The following is a 26,210-nucleotide window of genomic DNA, read 5'->3' on the forward strand; positions in this document are numbered from 1 at the left end:
ATAGCCAGTCTGGCTGAGACCTGCATGTGGAGAATAGTACCATCCTACCCAGGAGGAGACTCCCGTAAGCAATGATTAATTTACTGGTGGTATTACTCTCTCAGTAGAGTCTGTAGTCTGCACTTTCAATTGGGATTCTACAGCATACTGAGAGCTCTAGGAAATAACTTCACCTCAGAATCAATCTTCAGCCAATGAGAGACCTTATGTGCCATTTTGGCTGGTGAGAAACAACACCTTTAAAGTACCTCCTGAAGGAGATGCAAAGGATTCTGTATGGCATAATCATAATCATGTGTGTAGAAGAACTGTATTTGACTTTGACAAGTGTTTACTCTGTGCTGCACATAGTACCTACCTACAAGGAAGGAGGGAGAAAAACAGCATGCAGTTCCACAGACCAGCATACCAATCCTTTATGACTGAATATTCAAATAGCATTTTTGTTAAACACCTTCCCTATATCAGCGTGAATTAAGAACAAACTAGTTCACTGTGAGATGTGTATAATGCTTCTGAAGAATTTTCAAAAAGTAACAAGGCTCAATTCCTCAAAGGCTCAGACCTCTCTCACTCCCTCCAGTTCTGGCACACACCATGGAAAAAATCTCCTCACATTCACTTCTATACATCCAGTTCGTATGGCCAAGCCACAGCTTGTGTCACAGAAACCATAGCTGAACATGCCAAGCAGCTGTCACATGGCTAACAACCACGAAGGAGTTCAGTTCAACACTAAACAAGCATTGATGGTACACAGCTCTCCTTATGCTTTAATGGCTTCTGTTCCTTCATTTTAGATATAGAGGCCAGGAGGAGGCTACATTAAATGCATTTTGCATTTATTCCTCCCTGTCACTAGTGTAATAAAGCTAATCTTAGCTAGGCTGGAAGGCAGTAAGAGATAGCTGATTTATGAAAAAGAAAATTCTTTTCCACTGATTCGGAACTACGGAGTTGTGCATAATGTTAACCTTTATAGTGTTTACTACTGTTACTCATTCTACCTTCATTACCACTGTTTGTTACATTGCTTGTTGCATCCTCTCTCTTAAGCAGCCACAGCTCCTGCCCCAAAGAGCTTACGCTTTACATTTGAATGACACTTAGCACAACTGGGCCCCAACCCTGACTGGGACCTCAGGCTGCTTCTCAAATACAAACAAACAATTATGAGGTAATACACTGGGGAGCTGGAGAAATACAAAGTCAATAGAACATCAATGTAGCATCACTGGCTGTGATGCCATTTAGTGACAGTATTTTAATGAGCTTCTGTCATTAGTCTGAGGGGAAAAGTAACTGTACATCTTCCTCCCACTAGCCATTCTACAGTCCATTGCTACAGTCAACCCAGTGATGCCCCTGAATATATCTCATATCAGATACATTCAACCATCTGCTCAGACACAATCTACATATAAAAACTGAAGAAGAGCAGCAACTTTTCCTAGCTCTTTTGTGCGTGTATGCAACAACCCACTTTGGTTTATGTCAATTGTCAGTTACACACCTAATTATGTCTTATAGCTTAATTACATCATTTTGGAGAGTTGTATAGTCAGTACACAATCCCATTCTGTATTCTCTCCACTAGTTACGAGTGTAAACAGGAATAGAATTTCTTCATATACTAAACTGTGGTTAACAGTTTATCTGACAATCAAGTTTTGGAAGATCGCTCCATGTATCTTATTTTAAATAATTCCTGGTCGAAAGATATTGCAGGGACTGTAGCAGTAAGCTGAGCTGACCAGTCATTGGTCCTCTTGGGTGCCATGAGACTGCAGTTTAAGCATTAAGCTACTGCAGGACAGGGCTTGTCTGCTTGTGAAGAGCACCCAAAAAGCACAGTTGCTTCTGAGTGCACACAGTTCTCCTGATCACAGGAATATTGTAGCTGAGATTCAACGAGACGTCCGGAATTTTAAGCAGATTCTAATGGCAAAGCTGTGCAGGTCAGGAAGAGGTAATACCTGTACTGATCCCCCATGCCGGTCTGCAGCCAAGTGAGATGTCAGGTACGAGGTATTTGTCTGCCGGCTTGGTTGGATCTCCCACTCTCCTCGGCGGTCTGATGACGCTGTCTGCTCAGGCATTCAGAAGCATGACAGCAAGAGATGGAAGGAAAGATAAAGGTGAGCCCAGGCAAAGTAATGAAAATATATTAGTTAGTGGGGTTAGTTCACTGAAAAAAGCAAGGCATTTAAAGAACATTTAGGTTGGTTAAAAGTTCATTTTACCAAACACATTGCACGCTTGATAGCAGTAAGTGTTGGAGAGGATTCATTCAACTCAGCAAATGGAGAAATGAATTTTCAGAAAACCTCTGAGCTACTTCAGTGCGAGTTCTGTTTAGATATTTTGACAAAGGAATTTACAAACTAACGAATGGAACTGTAACATATTTTTAACTAGGCCTGTCAGGACACAGACGCTAAAGCTTGTCTGCAATGGGGTCAGACACACAAATCCAGCCTCCACAGGACATAGGGCTTTTGAGCCCAGGAGCCCAAACTTCAAGATGTCTGATGAGAAACCACGTTTATTATACCAGGAGCTAGTTTCAAAAAACACCCAATAATGCAGAAAGAAATGTGCTCAAAAGTTTTCACACCTACTTTGCAAAAGCGTGAGTTTTGCCTGAAAACAAGCCTGAGTAAATCAGAAGTTGTTATAATGTTCTCTTCTTCCAAATGGAGACAAAAAGTACTAAACTAGTCAAAGAGGTCAAAGCCATTGCTTTCAGCTATCATTACTTAGCAGGAAAGTTTCGTAGGCTCTGGCTACACTATGAAGCTTTTAGCGACACAGCTGTGCCGCTACAGCCATGCTGCTAAAAGGCACATAGTATAACTGCTGTTTGTCGAGAGCTCTTCTGCCGACAAAAAACTTCCACCCCCCATGAGCGGCAGCAGCTTTGTCGGCAGGAGAGTGCTTCTGCCAACAAAGTGCTGTTCACACTGGTGCTTTCCATCTGTAAAACTTTTGTCTTTGGGAGGAGAAGGTTTTTTTTTTTTTTTTTTTTTTTTTAACACCCCTGAGCAACAAAAGTTTTGCCAACAAAGTGCCAGTGTAGACAAACCCTTGGCTATTCCTGAAACGTCAAGTATTAGCTACTAAAACAGAAGAAACAATGGCTTGCTCCATAATGGTAAATCATATATTCCCATAAAAACAAAGGTCTTCTCTATGCAATATGTGGCCAATACATCTATCTAACCGTGGGAACTATCAAACCAGAGTGTTAAAGAAAAGTAAAAAAGCATCAGTAAGGAAAAAGAGAAGGACTGGTTGGAGAGAAGAATGGAACACTATTAGTACACACTCCATCTAAACAATCAGGGAACATACAGAAAAACTGACCTCTCTCAGTGCTTTTCATATACCTATGCAGAAATTAATATAACTGGACAATGAAGTTCACAAAGCATAACTTTTGGGAAGAGAGATACAAGCTACATCTAAAGACTAATATAGCACAAACAGTAGACTCTTTGCCGGGTCACATGCTCTTTCTGCACCAAGTGCAATCAGTACCTCTCACAAAATAGAACTAGCTCAAATTAATTGTGAGAGACTGTTGTGCTTGGCATCTGCTTAGAAATATAGCACTTTACTAGGAAGCTTAATTCAGCTATCTGAACAGTAGAGATGGAACGTTCTCTAAACTGGAGAGACTAATTCAAATACTTCTCAATGCTCTCAGGGCTTGTCTACAGGAACATAATTTGTGGCCAACTGGCTGTAAATTTACACTGCATTAGTGTACAGCATACTAAGTGCCCACGTGGACACTACTGCTGGGCACTAGAAGTTCCCTAGTGCACTTTAATCTACTCTCTTTCAAAGTGGTGTAGAGCTTCTAGTGCACAGCAGCTGGGGCCACTTAGCATGCCGTATGCGAGCGTGGCCTTCATTTACATCCCAGCTTGCCATGAGCTACGCGTTCATTTAGACCAGTGGCTCTTAACCTTTCCAGCCTACTGTACCCCTTTCAGGAGTCTGATTTGTCTTGCATAACCTCAAGTTACACTTCACTTAAAAACTACTTGCTTACAAAATCAAAAATCAAAATACAGATGTGCCACACCACACATTACTGAAAAATGGCTTACTTTTTCATTTTTATCATACAATTATAAAATAAATCAATTGGAATATAAATGATGTACTTCCATTTCAGTGTATAGTATATACAGTAGTATGAACAAGTCATTGGCTGTATGAAATTTTAGTTTGTACTGACTTTGCTAGTGCTTGTTATGTATCCTGTTGTAAAACTAGGCAAATATCTAGATGAGCTGATGTACTCCCTGGAAGATCTATGTGTACCCCTGGTTGAGAACCACTGATTTAGACAAGCACACAGCAGTAGACTACATGACAAGTCAGCCAATGAAACACCTGTTAGCTGCATTACTATCACCACAAAACAGTGCTACTAGGGCAGGACACTTGGTATTCCTTTCATGAGTGTCACATACACCATAGGGCTTTAGAATGTATAGACTTGAGACTAATTTGTATTTGATTTGTTCAAGTTATATGGTTTCCATCCTCTCTCTCTTCAATGAGGAAAAACAAACAAGGCTCTGGACTTTTTGAACTTATGTTGGTTCTGTGGAGGAAGTAGTGGACTGACTGCACATATCTGAAGCAGTGAGGGTGTTGGCCATATGGGAAATCTCAGACAAAGATGGTAGAATACTTTCTTGTTGTGATATGAAATGTGACTAATACTGATGTAAGTGAGGAATGCTGACACGAGGTCCTGAGCAGAGAGCTGAGACCGAGGTCAACTGATGTCTAAGGCTTGAGTTTTCAGATTCCCATAGCATATGGACAATTAAGCACAACTTTATTAATGAAAAGTGAAGGTGAATGAGAAAGGTGCAGTTGAAAATGCACGAGCACCAGCACTAGTTCAAAGAGGACAAATGAACTCACTGTGCTCCTGAAAAAAAAAACAGTCTGGAAACAAAAGATTGTGGTTTACAGCTCAGACTGCTGCTGCCTGAAGCTGGAGGAGCAGGGGAAGACCTTTTTGAAAGCCACCTATTGAGTATGCTGTGATTCACAATTCACAGAACCAACAGATCTGGTTTGAAACACTCTTGGATTCTGTTGGGAGGTAAACAGATGGATATTATTGTACAGTTTGGTTTTGGACAATACAGCTCTAACAAACTTGCTTCCCCATGCTCAAGCCTAGGAGGTTATGCTCTCCAGTATGGGGTGAAAGGAGAAGGTTCGTGCCAGAAGAATTGACTGAAGAGGATATTTTATTCTAGTGTCCAGAAAAATTTAACACTCTCATTACGGATTTATTGGCAGAAGAGAGTCTGGTGAGACGCTACTTCCCTGGGCAATGCCCTTGGTAAGTTAAAAGTTGCACGTATTACTAGTCGTGTGGGGGTTTTCCCCCCAAAATTCGAATGAACTATTTGCAGTTTCCTGGAGCAGTGGCAATATGGAACCGATAAAGACATACACCTCAGGAGTCTTCCCCTAGGACTCAAAGTACTTCTGAAAGGGATCAAGTGGCCAGGAGTGTTTGCATTTTAAAAACATTGTGGAGACTCTAAGGGTACATCTACACTGCATTAAGAGATCTACAGCACTGAGTCTCGGAGCCGGGGTCTGACACTGGTGGGAGAGAGGGCAGGGTCTCAGAGCTCAGGAGCTAGCACAAGCCTTAACATCTACACTGCTACTTTTAGTGCCACAGCCTGTGTCCCAGAAGCCTGACTCAATTGACCTGGTGCCACAGGTTTTTCTGTGCAGAGCAGATCTACACTCAGATTTTCCCCTTTATGAAGTTACTGGCATAGAACAGTCTGGGGAAGCAATGCCTCCCTTCCTCCTCCACCTCTCAGGGGCTGAAGGAGGTCGCATTAACTTGTATGAATGGAATGCCTTTTATTCCAATACACTTTATAGCAGTGATTCCTAATGGTGTTAACTGGAGTCTCCCTGGGACACAAACTGGGAATACCCCTCACCCCCCACTGTTATCACCTTTTCTCCTGTCCCTTTCATAGAATATCAGGGTTGGAAGGGACCTCAGGAGGTCGTCTAGTCCAATCTCCTGCTCAAAGCCGGACCAATCCCCAACTAAATCATCCCAGCCAGGGCTTTGTCAAGCCTTACCTTGAAAACCTCTAAGGAAGGAGATTCCACCACCTCCCTAGGTAATGCATTCCAGTGCTTCTCCACCCTCCTAGTGAAAAAGTTTTTTCCTAACATCGAACCTAAACCTCCCCCACTGCAACTTGAGACCATTACTCCTTGTTCTGTCATCTGGTACCACTGAGAATAGTCTAGATACATCCTCTTTGAAACCCCCTTTCTGGTAGCTGAAAGCAGCTATCAAATCCCTTCTCAGTCTTCTCTTCTGCAGACTAAACAATCCCAGTTCCCTCAGCCTCTCTTCATAAGTTATGTGCTCCAGCCCCCTAATCATTTTTGTTGCCCTCCGCTGGACTCTTTCCAATTGTAGTGTGGGGCCCAAAACTGATCACAGTATTCCAGATGAGGCCTCACCAATGTCGAATAGAGGGAATGATCATGTCCCTCAGTCTGCTGGCAATGCCCCTACTTATACAGCCCAAAATGCCATTAGCCTTCTTGGCAACAAGGGCACACTGTTGACTCATATACAGAAAGGCCGAGAACCTGGATATTCCCTCCGCTGCCCACCCTCCCTCACCCCAACATGAGCCTGACATCCTTTTCTGTCTGTTCTCCACTCCCTTCCCTCATCTTCTTGTTTCTTGCTTATTCCCTCTCTCTCTCTCTCTCTGATGTGAATTTTGCTTCATGCTGCTGGCGATGATCTTCTCGGTCTCCTCTCATGGTTGCTCCCCCACCCTAGTTTTTATTTATGTTGCAGACATACCAGTTAGGGATAGAGGCTTCATTGTCCTAGGCACTGTGCAAACCACAGAAAGACACTTCCTGCCGCAGAGAGCTTAAAATGGAATTACTACCAAGCATCATGCTGATCGGGGTGCAGATGTCTCTGGAAGAGACAAGCTTGGCAGCTACCTACTGCTAACAGAAACGTGTCTGCAGTTGGGAGTGGTGTGGCCAGTAGCATACTTATTTTTACCCTGAATTGGTTTAGCTTCAGCGTCTAGCCATTGAATCACATTATGCCTTTGGCTGCTAGATGTTTTAAGGATAAAATCCATTAATGATTGTAAGGTCCTCCAATATTACCCCGGACAGCCACAGAATCACTATGTAGATACTTAGATATAAGCGAGTGCACTAAAACACACTGAAGATGAAAAATGAATAGACCTAAAGGCAGCACACAGAACAGTAACTTGAGCTTTAATTGCTGCTGCTGCAGGGGGTTAAGATCTGATGCTGTTGAGATGAGCTAGAGCCTACATTAAGTTCCATACTCCAGACAAGCTTGGAGTTTTAACCCTCTTGGTCTCTAGTAACGGATGGGGAAGAAGTCAAACAAATGGCTGTTGGAAGCTGGCACAAAATGGCAGATATAGCTTAACAGGGTAGGTGGGCTGCCCTCTTTATGACAGATTGAGCATGATCTCTTCAGTGTGCTAATAATCATTTAGTTACATAGGATCTTGTGCTCCCAGGTATCCTGGTCAGCCTACCTGCAAGTTTTTACTTTTCTAGGAAGAAAGGCCTGATGTATAACTATAATCAGAGAGCTCCGCTTAGTTCTGCACTACTTACAAAGGTTACAGGTTAGCACATACATTAAATGTTATAGCATTCTGAAATAGCCATATGACTCCCATCACCTCCTTCTGAGTTGGGTACCTGTATCTGAGGGCAGAACTTGCTCCAACAATTCATTTTTGTTTTAAATGGAGAAAAATAATGTTTAGTTGCTTCTAAGAACACAGGATAAATCACTGATACTTGAGAGTATAACTGCATGTTAAGTCAGTCAATTAACCCAAAGTTAAGCAAAGATCTTCACCCTAATCTATGGCTTGGCTAATAGTGGGCTAAAATGCATTACTCTTTAATTATGCTTTGTCAAAACGTGCTCTGCTGCAGAAATAATTTTCCATGGTACAAAATGCTTTTGGGAAGGATAAATATTCTGAGCACCTGATCATTCTGAGGCAGATACGGACACCTTAGATAACAGATTTCACTTAGGAAAGTACCTAGTAAAGTACAGTGAAGATGAATCCAAACTCGTTTCTGGTGCCATTCCATTCTCTGGTCTTTGTTTTGTATAATTTGTCCTTTTGAAACAGCACACAGGAGCAGCTCGTGTACAGAACTACAGACTCAGGCAGGAAGTCTATTGGCCCAAGTTGTTCTATGGAACTCAGCTAAACTGCAACATACCGTCTGTGACCTGGCCTCTTACAGCTAACAGTGAACATCTCAAATCCAAACTGCATGTAGCCTTCTGCCAAGAACAGAACAGGGAGAGGTGCCACAAAATAAAAGCAAAAGAGAACGGGGGAAGGGGAGTGACAAAACCAGCAAAAAAGGGAAGGAGAAAGAAAATGGACAGAAAACAATGGCTGTTATATTCACAAGGAGATGTGCCTGCGAACTGATAGGGAACCTATTCCAAAGAGATCAGATTTTGACATGGGATTTGTAGTCTAGGTTGACTTTCCAGATGTAGTTAGTTCTTTCAGAAGATGGGAAGGAGCACTGGAAAATGTTTCCAGAAGAAACTGATTACACCACAGTGGAGAAGTCTGGTGATCAAGTGGACTTTGCACAGCTTGTCCAGTGTCACCATTTCATCATGGAGAATGCCCACAAGGCACAAATCTCTCCCAGAACAGAAGGAAATTAACAGCAGTAGCTCACAGAGTTATCCTGGCCATACACATCCTCAATAAGGCATAAAGCCAGGCACAGAAATATAGCAGGGAATTATATATTGAGACAACTTTACCAACAGGGGTACAAGAGAAACTTTTCCCCATCAAACAATGGAAGTAGAACAAAGTACTCTGGCAATATAGGAAATGGTTTGAAGATTTGTGCCTTCAGCCAGTATCTTAAGCCCCACACAAGAGTCTTGAATCAGGGTCCTTAGTGACAAATGGGCAGATGCTCCTCATCCCTTCTGGGCTGGGGAGGGAATCTTGTGGTAAGTTCGTATAGGGCCATATGTAAACCTCCAAGAGCTGGGATGAGTTAGAGAGAGTATCATAGAATCATAGAATATCAGGGTTGGAAGGGACCCCAGAAGGTCATCTAGTCCAACCCCCTGCTCAAAGCAGGACCAAGTCCCAGTTAAATCATCCCAGCCAGGGCTTTGTCAAGCCTGACCTTAAAAACCTCTAAGGAAGGAGATTCTACCACCTCCCTAGGTAACGCATTCCAGTGTTTCACCACCCTCTTAGTGAAAAAGTTTTTCCTAATATCCAATCTAAACCTCCCCCATTGCAACTTGAGACCATTACTCCTCGTTCTGTCATCTGCTACCATTGAGAACAGTCTAGAGCCATCCTCTTTGAAACCCCCTTTCAGGTAGTTGAAAGCAGCTATCAAATCCCCCCTCATTCTTCTCTTCTGCAGACTAAACAATCCCAGCTCCCTCAGCCTCTCCTCATAAGTCATGTGCTCTAGACCCCTAATCATTTTTGTTGCCCTTCGCTGTACTCTTTCCAATTTATCCACATCCTTCCTGTAGTGTGGGGCCCAAAACTGGACACAGTACTCCAGATGAGGCCTCACCAGTGTCGAATAGAGGGGAACGATCACGTCCCTCGATCTGCTCGCTATGCCCCTACTTATACATCCCAAAATGCCATTGGCCTTCTTGGCAACAAGGGCACACTGCTGACTCATATCCAGCTTCTCGTCCACTGTCACCCCTAGGTCCTTTTCCGCAGAACTGCTGCCGAGCCATTCGGTCCCTAGTCTGTAGCGATGCATTGGATTCTTCCATCCTAAGTGCAGGACCCTGCATTTATCCTTATTGAACCTCATTAGATTTCTTTTGGCCCAATCCTCCAATTTGTCTAGGTCCTTCTGTATCCTATCCCTCCCCTCCAGCGTATCTACCACTCCTCCCAGTTTAGTATCATCCGCAAATTTGCTGAGAGTGCAATCCATACCATCCTCCAGATCATTTATGAAGATATTGAACAAAACGGGCCCCAGGACCGACCCCTGGGGCACTCCACTTGACACCGGCTGCCAACTAGACATGGAGCCATTGATCACTACCCGTTGAGCCCGACAATCTAGCCAGCTTTCTACCCACCTTATAGTGCATTCATCCAGCCCATACTTCCTTAACTTGCTGACATTTATGAAGATATTGAACAAAACGGGCCCCAGGACCGACCCCTGGGGCACTCCACTTGACACCGGCTGCCAACTAGACATGGAGCCATTGATCACTACCCGTTGAGCCCGACAATCTAGCCAGCTTTCTACCCACCTTATAGTGCATTCATCCAGCCCATACTTCCTTAACTTGCTGACAAGAATGCTGTGGGAGACCGTGTCAAAAGCTTTGCTAAAGTCAAGGAACAATACATCCACTGCTTTCCCTTCATCCACAGAACCAGTAATCTCATCATAAAAGGCGATTAGATTAGTCAGACATGACCTTCCCTTGGTGAATCCATGCTGACTGTTCCTGATCACTTTCCTCTCCTCTAAGTGCTTCAGGATTGATTCTTTGAGTACTGTACCTCCTGCTACTTACTGGTTTTGGAGCCAGTGTTTTTTGTTGGGCTGGGGTGGGTAGTTGAAGGAAGGGAGTTAGTTACCTGCACATGCATATCAGGTGATGTGGCTTGCATCTCATTCATTTATGGTGGAGGGGAAGGGCAGGGCTCTCATCCTCCTGATGAGCTAGGATTGGCGTATGAAGTGATAAGATTTCCAGGTAAGAAACCCAGGCTGCAGAATGTGATCTCTGTTCATAGTGCTCCTATCTGATTTCTGTTTTGCTGCACCTCTCCTGGGTTTGTTTGTACATTGTTTCGAGTGCATGTTTCCACCTTTTTCTTTAATTAATTTCTACTATGCCTCAGGTTTGGAATGTTTAACACCACTGTTTTGAAACCATATTTCTCTCTCATCTAAACCAATAGTTGAGGCCAGGGTACAGTATCACAAGTTGTGTACGAGCACAAAACAAACTGCTGAGAGGGAGTTGTAGTTCAGTACTGAGGTGCATCAGAGTACCACTCAGGACACAGATTGGCCAGTGAGGCCTTTCTGGACATTACTGGCATTATGGTAGCACCTAGAGATCCAGTCAAGGATTACACTGTTACTTGTTTGTATAGCCAGGGCAAGGGAGGATGAAGTAACAAAATGATCAGAGTTTAACAAAACACAAGTTTCAGTTCATTCCTTATCTAATCAAGGCCAGACTCGTGCCCTTGTAGGCATCATGACAGAGGCAGGTTTGAAAGGATTACAAGGCTGGCACTTTTAGAAATTTTGACATGGAATGTTTCCTAAACAGAGCAGTATGGGAAAAGGCACACTGGTGTTTGGGGGAAAACCAGACAGGCAGACCATAGAGGTTGCCATCGCTGAGAGAAAGCAGCAGTTAACAGCTTGACAAGTGGCGATGTCACTAGATCTCTATGGTACAAGGCTGAAACTCTCACAGTATGTACATGAAACTGGAAGTCCCTGTGGTTCAGCTTCATCTGCCCATACTCACAGACCCTACTGAGTTAAAAGGACATGGCATTTAAAAGCCATATTCTTGCTTTAAATAGCATCCTTTTCCCTTCAGGAGTCAGAGGCAGCAATCTGCTGTGGAGTCCTTGCACTGTGAGACACTCATTTTCCTGGCTCTGCTGCCCTTTGTGACAAGCAGACTCCCTTAACAGTTAGAATTGCGCTATCCAGCAGCCCACATATCACAAGGTCAGTTTTTCGCAAGGGCACTTCCCACTTAGTGAGGCATCAACCAGGATTTTCTGTAGTTCAGGGGCTCCTGACGCCACACCTCATCACTCCCTCTTCCATCAAGGTAAAGAGGTGATTTTCAGAAAAAGAAAAGAAAGGTCCATAGAGTCTATCTAGAACATTCATTAACATGTCTACCTCAAGACAGACATTGGAGCTCACAGAAAAGTAGATTTTAAAAATTACATATTAATGGTTGAAATGGTCTCTAGATTTTAAAAAAATAGCCAGTGGAAATGAGCCATGCCAGGATGTGCATTGCTACACTGCTGCACTTCGCAGGGGTTAAAGGCACTTTACCTACATCTACACGCCTATTCTATTAAATCCAGGTTCTTATAGCAACCTCACCACCACAGTAACTGAGTGCCATCCAGCAGTTCATTAAATGGCATGATTAACATCTCACATTGGCTATCTCCCTCAACCTCTTCCTAGGTGAAGAACTGTGTGTTTAGTGAAGTGTTTTTAATGAACATGCTGCTCTGCATTTATATCAGAAGGCCGGTCAAAGAAGTGCACCTTATGCTTGGAGTGAAAGCTGGCAAGGTTTGTGACGGTCCTTTGTTCCTGTGAGTTCATTCCACATTTGTGACTCAACACATTCACTAATACCCTAGGAATGTGCACCTCGCTGTGGCTAATTGCCAAAGTGGTCAATTGATGTGGCCAATAGTGTAAGTGGTCAATTTATCTACTCCAAGACTGAAGTAGCAGGGGGAGCTGTAGGACATAACAGATAGAGCTGTGCTGTTGGTCAGACCCAATACGCATGAGCAGAGCTGTCTCTTTCAAGAACTCTGAAGTTCATAATAGATACGTTACTATTTGTGATTATATTAACTGCTCCAAAGCTGTAGCAATGGAAACCATCTAAATCTAAGTAAATGTGTCAAATTTAAACCAAAATGTTAAAGAAAGCTAGAAACAGAAGAAGAGCATTTTTAGATTTTGATTAACTTCTTACCCAGATTGAGAGCAGGTATATTGAACAAACAAAACTAAAAATGCAAATATATCAAATTAGCAAGCTTTAATTTGGGGGGAGAATGAAGGACTGTAGGGGGTTACTTCAAGTAAGTAGAAGATATGAGCAATGAGATTGAAATAGCTAATCAAAGATTGGCAATCCAGTTCCCTGCCTCCTCACCCCACCATGCTCCATCAGAACATTACTCTCCTCAAGCTGTTGAAGGTGAGCCTTATCCTGGCTAGAGGAGGAGCACAGCCACACAGGCTGAATGTCCTTGTTCAAACTGGGTGAGAGTCTGAATATTAGGCAGTTACACACAGGAAAAAAGGAGCCAAGTTTTCTTTGAGCAAACTTGTCCACCCTTCAACTAGCAAACCCTGAACCTTGCTGAGAACTAAACATAGTCTGCAAAAGGAAGCAGAACAGAGAGATAATCAGGCTTCTGTTTTCAAAGCTACAGCATCTGCCTTTTAAAAACATTCAGCACAATTAGGTCTGTGCCGGTTTGTTTTAACTTCCATCTAGCAATAGTCGCTAACAACGGCACCTTCCTAGTCAGAGTTCACCCTTCTCTCTCTCTCTCTCTCTCGTAGCAGTAGGAGATATATGCTCCTACTAGTTTCCTGATTTAGGATAACAGAGGAAGGGAATCTCCTTTAGAACAGGAGTTCTCAACCGTATTCTTTCAGGGCCCCCGCAACATGATATAAAAACTCCACGGCCCACAACTGTGCCACAAATGTTTTTCAGCATATAAAAGCCAGGGCCAGTGTTAGGGGGTAGCAAGCAGGGCAGTTGCCTGGGGCCCCACAGCACAGGGCCCCCATGAAGCTAAATTGATCAGGCTTTGGCTTCAGACCCACGTAGTGGGGCTCAGGGCCCTGGGCTTCAGCCCCATGTGGGATGGGGCTTCGGCTTTCTGCCTTGGGCCCCAGCAAGTCTAATGCTGGCCCCACTTGGAGGACCCCCAAAACCTCCTTACAGCACCCCAGGGGGCCCTGGACCCCTGGTTGAGAACCACTGCTTTAAAATACTTTAGCAAAGCATTGAGTGACAAACTGCACCTCCCTCAGATCATACAAAGTCAACAAATCCAGATCTTAAGTCTTATTTCTACCAGGAAGATCTCTTCAGGACCTCCTTTGATTAAACCCCTTCCCCCACTTTCTTGGGTCAGGCTGGACTCTCACTTACTTCAGGAGTACCATCCCGATATACATAAAACTACTACTACAGATGCACTTTCCTTGAAATACATTTCACTGCTATAAATCAAAGACAAAGTTAGAAACAGTACTGTTAGAATCACAAAGGCCTCTAGATTCAAGAAGTGGATAGAAAATAGACATGCCAGAGAGCTGCTCCTTATAATAGAGTTGTGTGGACCTAAATAGGTAGCTGAAATAGTAGCTTACAATGTTAACATTAAGGGAAACACACCCCTGCCTCAGAGCTTAGAATCTTCTTACTTTCAGAAGAAACTTTTTAGAAGAGGCCATTACGACCAGACCATTGGGTTATGGCTATGCAACACAGTGCACCTTGAACCAGTTTAGGAGTGGCCTTGATTCTCACTACCTGAGCTCAATGAGGTACACTGCAGCGATGATGCACATGGAATTGGAGGAAGAGTTCCTAACAACTCTGACCATCCTCTTGCCACCTACCGACTCACAGAGCAGCCCAGCTTTGCTGGAGAATAAACATATTGACTGTAGTGGTTTAAATGGAAAAACTGCAGAGAGAACAGGACCTACGACATGCTGCCTGGTTTTGGTGCCTATGGTTGGTAAAAGACTCACTCGCATGCCGGGGAGTAAAAATAAAAATCACTCTTGGAGTTCAAGAGGGTTCACTCTACCCAAACACACATGCCTCAACTCCACTGTCCCTAGAAGTTTCTTTAAGTGACTTTTTGCAAAGAAGTGGTTTGGATCAGCACTTAAGAGGATCATCTCTTGGAGGAGGAACTGTTATGTTTGTACAAGACAAATTCCAGAGCAAGAAATTACCGCTTAACTATTTTCCAGTCAAATACTTGGATGACGACACCTCAACATCTTGAGAGATGGGCTGTTCATTCTCAGCATTACGCAGGAATTAGGGACACTGCTGTGCCATATACTAGCAGGGTTTATTTAGGGGGGAAACAAAAAAAAACAAGGAATAAGTAATCTTCGAGTGTCATTATTAGAACATGAAAGATGTGTTATGAACTAGAAATATATGCACTAATATGACTGAAAGCTAAACCAGGAATGGCAGTGAAAAGTAAACAGGAGATACTTTGTGTACGCACACAGTGTCAAAGTCTATTGGCAGGAGCAGGCATTCAGAAGCTGCCACCCAGATTAACTCAGCATGAAGGGACTACAGTGTATTTATTAACTAACATTTTAAAGCAGGTTACTATGGAACCCCTGTTACACAGCAATTTGCACTAATAAGCATGCATAAAAATAAACATTCACATGCAACTATTTTAAAAATCCAGCTGCCAAAAAGCACACTTCTCAGGAGGGAAATACATTCTGTTTTATGGTTAACCCACAGCTTTAGAAGTATTTCTGGTCTAAATTTGTTGTTCTTCCACTCAGAGGATAGCTGCATGAACAAGAAAAGCTGAGCCTAGACAGGTTATGGCAATAAGCATTGTTAAATCCACACCAACAACAAAACAGTTAACATGGAATAGCTGAGGACATAGTCTATGGTGTAGGGACTTTAACAAAAGCAGCATGCAGATGGAGAGAAAGGCCCAGCGAGCCGAGAACCACTCACTGTGGGAGGTATGGAGTACCAACAGCTCTAACAAGGAACTATCAGTTCCAGTGATCTGCTGAACTTCTGATATGTTCTGCATTAACATGGAAAATCCAAACTCTCAACAGCAATGAAATATGAAAAAGACATTAAGAAAAAAAATGGAGAACGTCATAGACTGACTTTTTATCCTTAAATTTGGAAATAGAGCCCAGCAACCTTCTAGAGTAAAAAAAAAATATATTTTTTTAAAATACAAACTAGAAGAAAAATGATCCACTTGAAATTGTAGACCTTTAAATCCATACACCTAGGTCATGCACCTCCTCAATTCTATTATGATAAACAGCATTTCAGCAATTTTTCTCACTTACAGAAAATAAAATTCAGTTCAAACTATAACCTTCCTAAATTAAGAGGAAATTTACTTGCTGGAAGTGAGGTAAGGGTCAACATCAATGGCCTCCGGGCATCCCATAGGCGGATGGAGGGAGGAATAAAACACTGACCTACTTTTGTGAACTGGAGTGTTTTAAGCCTTCACTTTATTCATATTAAATTTCCTTAAGAAATGAACTTCACCAGAGGTTTTTACTCCTCCTTCCCTCCACATAAGCAGGGGCTGGGGGAGGCATTATGGGAATACGCTAAAGCAAAGACAGTGGTAAGTAACGCACCGGATTTCGAAGAGCATGTTGCTGTGACGGTCGATCCCTATGTGCGTGGCTGTCTCTTGTTATTGCAGATGCCCCAGAATCTACATGAATGGACCCCACTGGAGTAGGCTGCAAAATAAAGCACCCATTATACATAGAAACCAATGCGTTGCCTAGGTTCCACTCCCACGCTACATGCATAGGCTCTACTACCAGGTTAACTGAGATTCAGTGTGGAAGACCCAGGAAAATATAAGTCTAAAATAGTTTGAACAGCCAAAGAGAATCACAGCAGATGCTGTAAAATCTCTATGGGACTCAAGGGCTTGCTGGACATTTACAGTCACTAACATCTAATGGAAAACTGAAACACAATACTGTTATATATATTTATAAAGGTACCCAACTCCATGGTATCTGAGCACACTTTAGTGTGCTTTAAATTGAGTTAATTACAATTGCAAATAAGGATAGTTTTATGCATAGTGTTTTCCTCCTCATCTCATGTCTTCTTACTTTTAGGAACAGGATGTGATAATTAAGGCTTCATCTGCTCAGTTCCCAACTAAATCATAATCCCAGCTTGTAACTTCATGATCTCCATAGCAACCAATGGTGAATTGTTAAAGGAGTGATAGGAAACTTGTCTTAAAATGGGCTTTTTGCCCATTGCCTCTGAAATTAAACATTAGTGAAGAGAAATGAGATTTACAAGAATGACTTCCTTTTAAAAGGTTTCAGAGTAGCAGCTGTGTTAGTCTGTATTCGCAAAAAGAAAAGGAGTACTTGTGGCACCTTAGAGACTAACAAATTTATTTGAGCAAAAGCTTTCGTGAGCTACAGCTCACTTCAGCTCACGAAAACTTATGCTCAAATAAATTTGTTAGTCTCTAAGGTGCCACAAGTACTCCTTTTCTTTTTCCTTTTAAAAGATAATGTTACTGTGCAAAATAAGCAAACATAGGAAATGTTGTATATAATGACTGAGTATTCATGTAAAAACCACAAAAGCAGAGTGGCCCACAAGCATAGTAAGTGACTGTCCTTTGCATGAGCAACCAGCAGAATGGATTCTACATAGGTATGTTTTATGAGAATTCTCCAAGAGGACCTCTTGGCAAAGCTTTTTCCGCATACAGATGGTCCCAAAATTTCTAAGCAACATGTCAGGAATGTAGTTAGCATGTTCTGTTTGGTGATGACAGACCAGGGAACCAATCTTCTGCTGCAAGCTGATGAACAAGGGAACAATGACAGCATGCTTAGAAAAGGAGAGGGTGGAAGTTACAGAGTTAGCAGACTCCAGAACGTGAGCATTCTGCGTTTACCCTTTCCCCTATGGCCCTCACCATGATTAGAAGAGCAATCTGAAAACACACTGGTATTGGGATTTGTCCTTTTTTAGAATCCCCAGACCATTGTAAGGGAGAGGTTATTTCTCATGACAAAACCAAACCTGATGAAAGCGTCCACATGCAGGAGGTTCTGCGTCTAAAAACCATGACTTCTAATCATTCTGTAACGGGCAGCAGTCTCCAGCCTGTTAAGTGTTGGAACACTACAAAAAGCCGCAGTTTAATTATTGCTGACTCCCTTGGGCAGATGTGGCTCATTATGAGTCCATCCTGCATGTAGAAAAGGAGTACTTGTGGCACCTTAGAGACTAACAAATTTATTTGAGCATAAGCTTTCGTGAGCTACAGCTCACTTCATCGGATGCATCCAGGAGCTTGACTGAGAAGGGTAATATTTCATTTAAAAACAAATTTGCCAAACAATCCAGTAATGATTTTTGTGATCTTGTGTATGAAGCGAGAAGAAGTGTCGCTGCAGCAAAATACTCTGTAGCTAATGTTAATATGCAGATGAATGTGTTTTAAAATTTGCCAGCTGTTCCTGTGGTATGACCTGCAACTGCCATATGGGACACTCAGCTTGGATTGCCTTATTATAGCATGTCAGCGAGGGAGAGGGAGAGCCTTATGATCTATGCAGGCATTGCAGAGCAGTGTGATGGGCTTTGAAGAGAACCCCCATTGTTCTAAACCAGAAAGTGAGAGGGGGAGGAGTAAAACCAGAGGCAAATAGGGAAGGGTGTTTAAGGTTCCAACAGGGATGCAGAAGACCTCCTGTGCCAATTTCCATCAGGAGAAAGATAGACACATTCTCCTGATTGACAGGGAGAGTGAACCATTATGATTTCCGAAGAAAAGTCATCCCAGCACTCAGTTTTCCATTCCCCAACTGCAACACATCATCACTTCACTAGAATATTTGTCCTAGCGGCTTGGGGAATCAATACTGTTTTACAAAGCCATATCAGTGCAAAGCTGGGGAAGAGACCATCCTAGTTAGAGGCTGCAATTGGTTTTCGAGGCTATGAAAGGAAATTCTTATGTGCCTACACAGCTGGAAAAGCAACCATGAGGGACTAGGAGATTTATTTCTGGAAGGAGGGTGCTTATTTTGCAAACAAAACTTACCAGTGGCCTGCCAACCCAGTCATAGGCATAATCAAAGGTGTAGCCTTTTTTTTCAAATAGTTCTGTAAAGATAGTTCGTAAGTAATCGTAGTCTGGTCTCTCAAAGAAGTCTAATCGCCTGACATAACGAAGATATGTGGCCATCTCCTCTGTTGGAAAAAGGCAAGGACAAAAGGGGGGAAAAAAAAAAAAAAAAGGAGTATCAATATCTCTGCCCAGACTAAAAAACCTAGAGCAGCACACACAGTAAAGTCACCTACTGCTCACACCATATCTCTGTACAGATTACAAGTCCCTCTAGCATGAGAGGAATACAATTGGTGGGATCTAGTCTTTGCGATATCCTGAGAAGCCAGCTGGAGGCTATTGGGCAAACTTGGCCTTCCAGTCTTTAGCGGTGATGAAAGTGAGGAGGTGCATCTTTAAAAGCAGAGTTGATACTTAGAGGGAGTTTGAATAGAAGTGGGTAAAGTATACCGTGGCAGAGCTCCGACCTTGTCTCAGTGGGTTCTGCGCTTCCTGGCAGATTATGCTAGCCTCAGAGGCTCACCATAACCCTCTACGTAGCCCTTCTCCCTCTAGAGGCAAGGGTCACAGCCTACTGAGCCATTTTCATCATAAGCCAGCAAGGAAGTTGGTGAGAGAACTCCCACAGTCTCTGTTGTCCCTACGGACTTATTCCAGAACAGTTAAGCCCCCTGTCCTAACAGGGGCCTGTCTTCCCCTCCCAGGAGGTGTTTCTGTAGTGGCGAGTTGGGGGGAACCCGGGCCCGCCCTCTACTCCAGGTTACAGCCTAGGGACTCTAATGGCAGCAGCTGTTGGCAGCCGACCTTTCACTGCCAGAGTTGCTACATTTCCCTGGGCCACTTCCCCACAGCTCTCTCTCTCTCAACACCTTCTTCACCCTTACCTTAGGGCTCCCTTTCCAGTGCCTTGAGGGTGTCTTCATTACCCAGCCGCACTTCCTCTCCCCTTGCTTGCCTCAGCCTGACTGGAGTGAGCCCTTTTATAGTATCAGAGAGGCGTTAATTAGAGTCAGGTGTTCACATTAGCTTAACAGCCTCACCTGACTCTTTGCAGGTTAATTGGAGTCAGGTGTTCTCATTAGCCTAACGGCTTCAACTGACTCTTTGCAGGCTAACTGGAGACATGTGTCCAGCCTAGCCTGGAGCAGCCCCTGCTCTGGTCAGTCAGGGAACAGAAAACTGCATATCCAGGGGCCAGTATATTTGCCTTCTACTACTCTGCTGTACCCAACTGGCCTGGGTCTTTCACAATACGTATTAAAAAATATGCACAAAAGCATCCCCTGCTGGAACAGGCAGGTGAAGTCTCCTCCACACAATACATAAAACCAGTGCTAGTTTGACAGTATCAAAGGCTATGGAAGCAAGAAAACCAAATCATTTTTCTGGAAATCTTCCTCCTCATGCCCCAATCCTGAAGCTTGGGCGCTGTGTCACTTCCTTCGACTTTACGTGCCACATCACAGTCAGCATGGTTCTGACTTACAGAGCTCCCTAGAATCACTTGCCAGCACTGCTTCGTTGGCTGGAGACACATGGTAGCTGTTGAATGACAGACCAGTCTTATCCCCCTTCCTCTGTAGGCCAGGCAAAGGAAAAGACTGGGAGTGGGGTTGGAGGGGGGTGGGGGGCGAGATCTTCAGATGGTGTAAATGGTCACATCTCCACTGACTTCAGTTTGAGCTATGACAGCTGACACAAATTAAGGATCCGACCCTGTGAATCAAACACAGGTCTCTCGCTAGGCAGTACACACTGCTCTCCTGAGCCAGCCCATCTGCCACCATGTTTGATTGCTGTTCATTCCCACATCAGCATCTTCAGGAAAGCCTTTCTCCAAAACCTAGCAATATTTTCCTTTTATTTTGATTCTTTTAATGTTTGAATGAGCTGAGCTTTTTAATTTTAGAATCATTTGATCCTTTTCACAGCATCATGTGATGAAACAACTGCCTTGACTACCTTGTCCAGTGCTTACCTGCTTTCCTTTTTTAAAAAAAGCTTTAATAAATAATTAATACTTTACATGAAATACAATTTTACAACACTATTTAAAGGTGAAGTTTTTTGCTTGCTCCAGACACCTGCTGCCCTCCCCTGGATTGTAGATTTTTAATTCAAGTATGTAAGTTCTATTTTGCACATTAATTAATGCAACAATTATTTAATAAAATGTGTGTTTTAGTGATAAATGCAATTTTAAGTCTCAACAGCACAAACACAGTATTTGTTGTGGTGGCATACAGCGACGTCAAGTAGCTGCAGGTAAGGCATGAGAGCATCCCAGGACAGTCACGATATTGCTCTTGTAGAGACTTTTGCACTATAAGGCTATGTACAGTATGTGTGTGCAGTTACTTGGGTGGCGATTTAGTCCCTATTTATATTAGCTGATTTGCAGTAGCACGTTAGGGCCTGGTCTGTGACTGGGGCTCTGTTGTGTTAAGTGTTGTACAAATACATAACAAAAAGACTGTTGGTGTCCAGAACTAAATGGCTATTTGAATGCACCCATGAATGATATGATAACAGAAGAGTTGGGAAGCACTAAAGCAAAGGCATCAGGAATCCAAAATGTCAGCATATCCTCCATGAAATCCATCCAATGTACCGTATATACTCCTTCATAAACTGAATATTTTTGGTAAAAAAGTGACGCCTCAAAGAGCAGAAGGTCAGCTTATAAACGGGTCTACACCAAAATTTGATGATTTTAAACCCTATGAAATCATTGAATTGAATATCTAACACACTGTCGGTTTGTTTACCTGGAGCGTCTGCAGGCATGGAGCCCCTCAGTTCCCTGTGGCCGCAGTTCGACGTTCCCAGCCAGTGGGAGTTGCGGGAAGTGGCACTTCTCACAGCTCCCATTGGCTGGGAATGGCAAACCGCGGCTATAGGGAACTGAGGGGCTCCGTGCCTGTGAACGCTCCAGGTAAACAAAACCTCCTGACCCACCAGTGGCTTACCCTGATGGGCCGGAGCCAAAGTTTGTTAACCTCTGAAATATAGGGTCAGCTTATGAAAGGGTCATACAATTTTTTACTATTTTTACCTATTCATCCTGGGGGGGTCGGCTTATAAATGAATGGGCTAATGAATGAGTATATATGGTATACTATATGCAGAAAAATGAAACTATTATATTATGGATAAGTTGTTCATACAACAGTCACAATGAGTAACATTAACTTGTTCCCCTTAACACATACAATATTCTGATTACTTGCCCAGTTAACTGTTGACCTAAAGCTTTTTAGCACTTCATATGTGCTGAGGAGTTAGTTACTGTGGGATTCATAACTTTTGAATTTACTGCCCTGTTCAAACTCACGAAGTTAAACTGTGCCCTTCTCAGGGCAGGGGCTGTCTGTTATGTCTGCACAGTGCAGAGCTCAATGAGGCTTGGTCCTCTAGGTGCCGCCATAATACTACTACTCTTATCGTTGCATCAGCATGGTTTTTGCATTTAGTCACTTTACAGACAGAAAAACTGAACTGCCCTTGCTTAGCAATATTAACTTTGAAATGGTGCAGATTGGCTTTGTAGTTAGGGTGACCAGACAGCAAGTGTGAAAAATCAGGACAGGAGGTGGGGGTAATACGAGCCTATATAAGAAAAAGACCCAAAAATCGGGACTATCCCTATAAAATCGGGACATCTGGTCACCCTATTTGTAGTTCACACTCACTGAGGTGAAAGGATGGGGGTGGGATGGGAGAGGAAATTCCCTCTCTTGTTGCTGCTATCAGGCTGTATATACTCTGCTCTGATCTGAAGCCTGGAGGACAGCAAAGGTTCCAAACCAGCTATGAGAAGCAGCAGCTCCATTTTGTCCCACAGGAGCTCTGGGGCTTTTGGAGAGAGAATGGAAGAGGGCAGAACAAGGGAGCAGCCACTCGCAAAGGCATATCTGATCTTGGGACCCAGTGGATTTCTGACCAAAATCCTGCTAGGAAGTTAGTGCTACTTAAAACAACAATTACCTACTGTGCCTGCTACTCCTCTTTGGGGGAGCTGGGTGGGAAGTGGCAGGGCAGGGATGGAGTGGGGGCAGAAAGAGGCAAGGCAGGGGTGGAGGCTCGGGAAGGGGGTTTGTGATGGCAGAGGGAGGGGGTAGGGTTGAGCACCCCCAGGACCCAGAGGAAGCCGGCACCGGTGGCCTGGTGAGCATCCAGCTGAGGGAACTTGTTCAAGGTTGACACCCAGCATCTGCTACATTGGCCACCCAGTTCTTTCACTGCTTCAAAAATATCAGAGCTCTGCGGAGAATAAACTCCATATACCCAAGGCAGTCACGTCAGAGAAGCAATTAACAAATATGACACAGTCTTTTTTGGAAGATGGCCAAGTGGGGGCTGCTGTTTGCATTCCTCTTCACAGAAGAGAGAGCAACAACGGGCACTTGAGCATTCTCCAACCACCTCAATACAAAGGACTGTGTTGGCAATTAACTGCAAGTAAGGACTGAAGGACTAGAGAAGAGTGAGGGAATAGAGACTACTACTGATTGACAGTGGCAGCTCCAGGTGTTTGCCATTTACAGGAGCAATGTAACAAACATCATTCAAATATGTTCTGACAGAACAAATATGTTGTTGGTTCTGCTTTGAGCAGGGGGTTGAAGTAGATGACCTCCTGAGGTCTCTTCCAACCCTAATCTTCTATGATACAGTAGGATGGGTTATGTTCAGTTCCTAATTGACACCTTACACAGACAGTACAATCGGTATAACAATTCCAACTGGGCCTTACCTGGAAAGTTCTCACAGAGAACTTCAACTGGAGTGGTTCTCTTCGTGTCCCCAATCTTCTGATATCTCTCTTTTAAGGTGTCAGCCTGTAGGGGGTACAAAGAGGAAGTGTAAGTTTAGAGACAGAGAATCCAACAGCAGGTAACTGACCTCGCTATGAGGGTGAAAACAAAAGGTATTTTATACAGTATATTGCACATATCAGGATAGAAGAACTTTTTGTCCAAACTGCACCTTATGAGACACAAATATGAAGTATTTCAGAGTAGCAGCCGTGTTAGTCTGTATTTGCAAAAAGAAAAGGAGAACTTGTGGCACCTTAGAGACTAACAAATTTATTTGAGCATAAGCTTTCGTGAGCTACAGCTCACTTCATCGGATGCATTTGGTGGAAAATACAGTGGGGAGATTTATATACACACACAATATGAAGTAAATATGAAGTAGCTACCGTACAATTCACTTGCTATGAGCAAAGACCACCTAGAGAGTTTCTGAAGGTATCACTAAGATCTGAAAGGGAGAACATGTTTAAGCTTACAGATATTAGCTGAACATCATGCTTTCATGAGAATGAATTTTTAATATATTAAAAATAAACTATTAGACAAGGCATTTTGGGCTCTCATCTTAGAGCGTGTAACAGAACGTCTAGCTGCTCAGCAAGTAACAACTACTCAGTTAGCCTGGTGTGGCAAGGCACCTCCACAGTCTTGCCAGACTTAGCATAGAATCATAGACTTTAAGGTCAGAAGGGACCATTATGATCATCTAGTCTGACCTCCTGCACAACGCAGGCCACAGAATCTCACCCACCACTCCTGTAACCTATGTCTGACCTACTGAAGTCCTCAAATTGTGGTTTAAAGACTTTAAGGTGCAAAGAATCCTCCAGCAAGTGACCCATGTGCCACGCTGCAGAAGAAGCCCCAAAGCCTCTGCCACTCTGCCCTGGGGGAAAATTCCTTCCTGACCCCAAATATGGCAATCAGCTAAATCCTGAGCATGTGGGCAAGACTCACCAGCCAGACACCCAGGAAAGAATTCTCTGTAGTAACTCAGATCCCGCTCTGGCAGTGGTGGGGTCTGGGGTAAATCAGCCCCACTCTGGACAGTATTTGCCTTACCCCTCTGTATTTTCTTATTAGTATGTTCAAGGCAGGCCTCAGGGCATGCCCAAGGAATGCTTCTCCACCAAACAAAAATAAATCAATTTATAAACAGAAAACAAAGGGGGAATCCCTTTCTCTGCCCCCTCACTGGGGAGAGGTTTTCCTCTTGTTGGCCCCAGGGCACCAATTCTTCCCCTAAACACGCATTCAGCTTTGGTCACTCAGGTGTCCCTATTTGACCTAAGTTAACAGCTTATCAGCTTATAGGAAAAAGGGCAGGAGCAACATTTCAGATTTTGGTGGGGGAAGGGGCAACTTTAACCGTGATTCCAGGGGATACTTAGGGACCTGAAAACTCTAGTTTTTTGGCAGATAACTTAGCAATTAGTGGACAGAAACACTGTATCTAGTTCCTATATAAAAGAAAGAAAATTAAATAAACATTAGACCAGGGGTGGGCAAACTTTTTAGCCCGAGGGCCACATCTGGGTAGGGAAATTGTATGCAGGGCCATGAATGTAGGGCTGGGGCAGGGGTTTGGGGTGTGGGAGGAGGTGTGGTGTGCAGGAAAGGGCTCAGGGCAAGGAGTTGGGCACAGAAGGGGTGCGGCAGGGGGCTCAAGGCAGGGGATTGGGGCCCTGTATCCTGTCTTCCAACAATGGCCAATGCCAGGTGCTTCAGAGGGAATGAACAGAACAGGGCAATCATCAAGTGATTCATCCCGTTGCCCACTCCCAGCTTCCTGCAAACAGAGGGTAGGGACATGCAGAACATGGTGTTGCATCCCTGCCCATTCCTGGCTAATAGCCATTGATGGACCTATCCTCCATGAACGTATCTAGTTCTTATTTGAACCCTATTATAATTTTGGCCTTCGCAACATTCCCGGCAAAGAGTTCCACAGAAATGCTGTGAAGAAATACTTTCTTTTGTTTAGTATCAAAGGGGTAGCTGTGTTAGTCTGGATCTGTAAAAGCGGCAAAGAGTCCTGTGGCACCTTATAGACTAACAGATATATTGGAGCATAAGCTTGCGTCCGACGAAGCGGGTATTCACCCACGAAAGTTTATGCTCCAATATGTCTGTTAGTTTATAAGGTGCCACAGGACTCAGCTGTTTCTTTTGTTTGTTTTAAATCTGCTCCCTATTAATTTCATTGCGTGACCCTTCGTTCTTGTGTTATGCGAAGTAGTAAATAATATTTCCTTATTCAATTTTTCCACACCATTCATGATTTTATAGACCTCTATCTTATTCCCCCTTAGTCATCTCTTTTCCAAGCTGAAAAGTTCTAGTCTTTCTAATCTCTCCTCAGACAGAAATTGTTCCATTCCCCTAATCATTTCTGTTGCCCTTTTCTGTACCTTTTCCAATTCCAATATCTTTTTTGAGTGGGGTGTCCAAATCTGCACACAGTATTCAAGATGTGGACATATCATGGATTTATATAGAGGCAATATGATACTTTCTGTCTTATTATCTATCCCTTTCCTATGATTCCCAATACTGTTAGCTTTTTTGATTGCCACTA

General features: G+C 43.4%; 1 protein-coding gene across 8 annotated transcripts in view; it reads right to left on the minus strand.

Annotated features, from left to right (window-relative positions):
- The window catches only part of CSNK1G1 (casein kinase 1 gamma 1), a 251,007-nt gene that overhangs the window by 20,542 nt on the left and 204,255 nt on the right, over nt 1–26,210 (minus strand). For 4 of the 8 annotated variants that reach the window (XM_038418851.2, XM_038418852.2, XM_043494460.1 and 1 more), the window contains 4 exons: nt 23,569–23,653; nt 18,786–18,934; nt 16,324–16,431; nt 1,977–2,087 (listed from right to left, as the gene is read on the minus strand). In XM_038418851.2, coding sequence (XP_038274779.1) covers nt 1,977–2,087; nt 16,324–16,431; nt 18,786–18,934; nt 23,569–23,653 — 453 coding nt within the window. Of the gene's footprint in view, nt 1–1,976; nt 2,088–15,664; nt 15,741–16,323; nt 16,432–18,785; nt 18,935–23,568; nt 23,654–26,210 lie in introns of all 8 variants that reach the window. The other 4 variants (XR_006274914.1, XR_006274913.1, XM_038418853.2 and 1 more) reach the window with 2 other exon arrangements.

The sequence above is a fragment of the Dermochelys coriacea genome, chromosome 10 (assembly GCF_009764565.3).
Source record: "Dermochelys coriacea isolate rDerCor1 chromosome 10, rDerCor1.pri.v4, whole genome shotgun sequence".
NCBI classification, from domain to species: Eukaryota; Metazoa; Chordata; order Testudines; family Dermochelyidae; genus Dermochelys; species Dermochelys coriacea.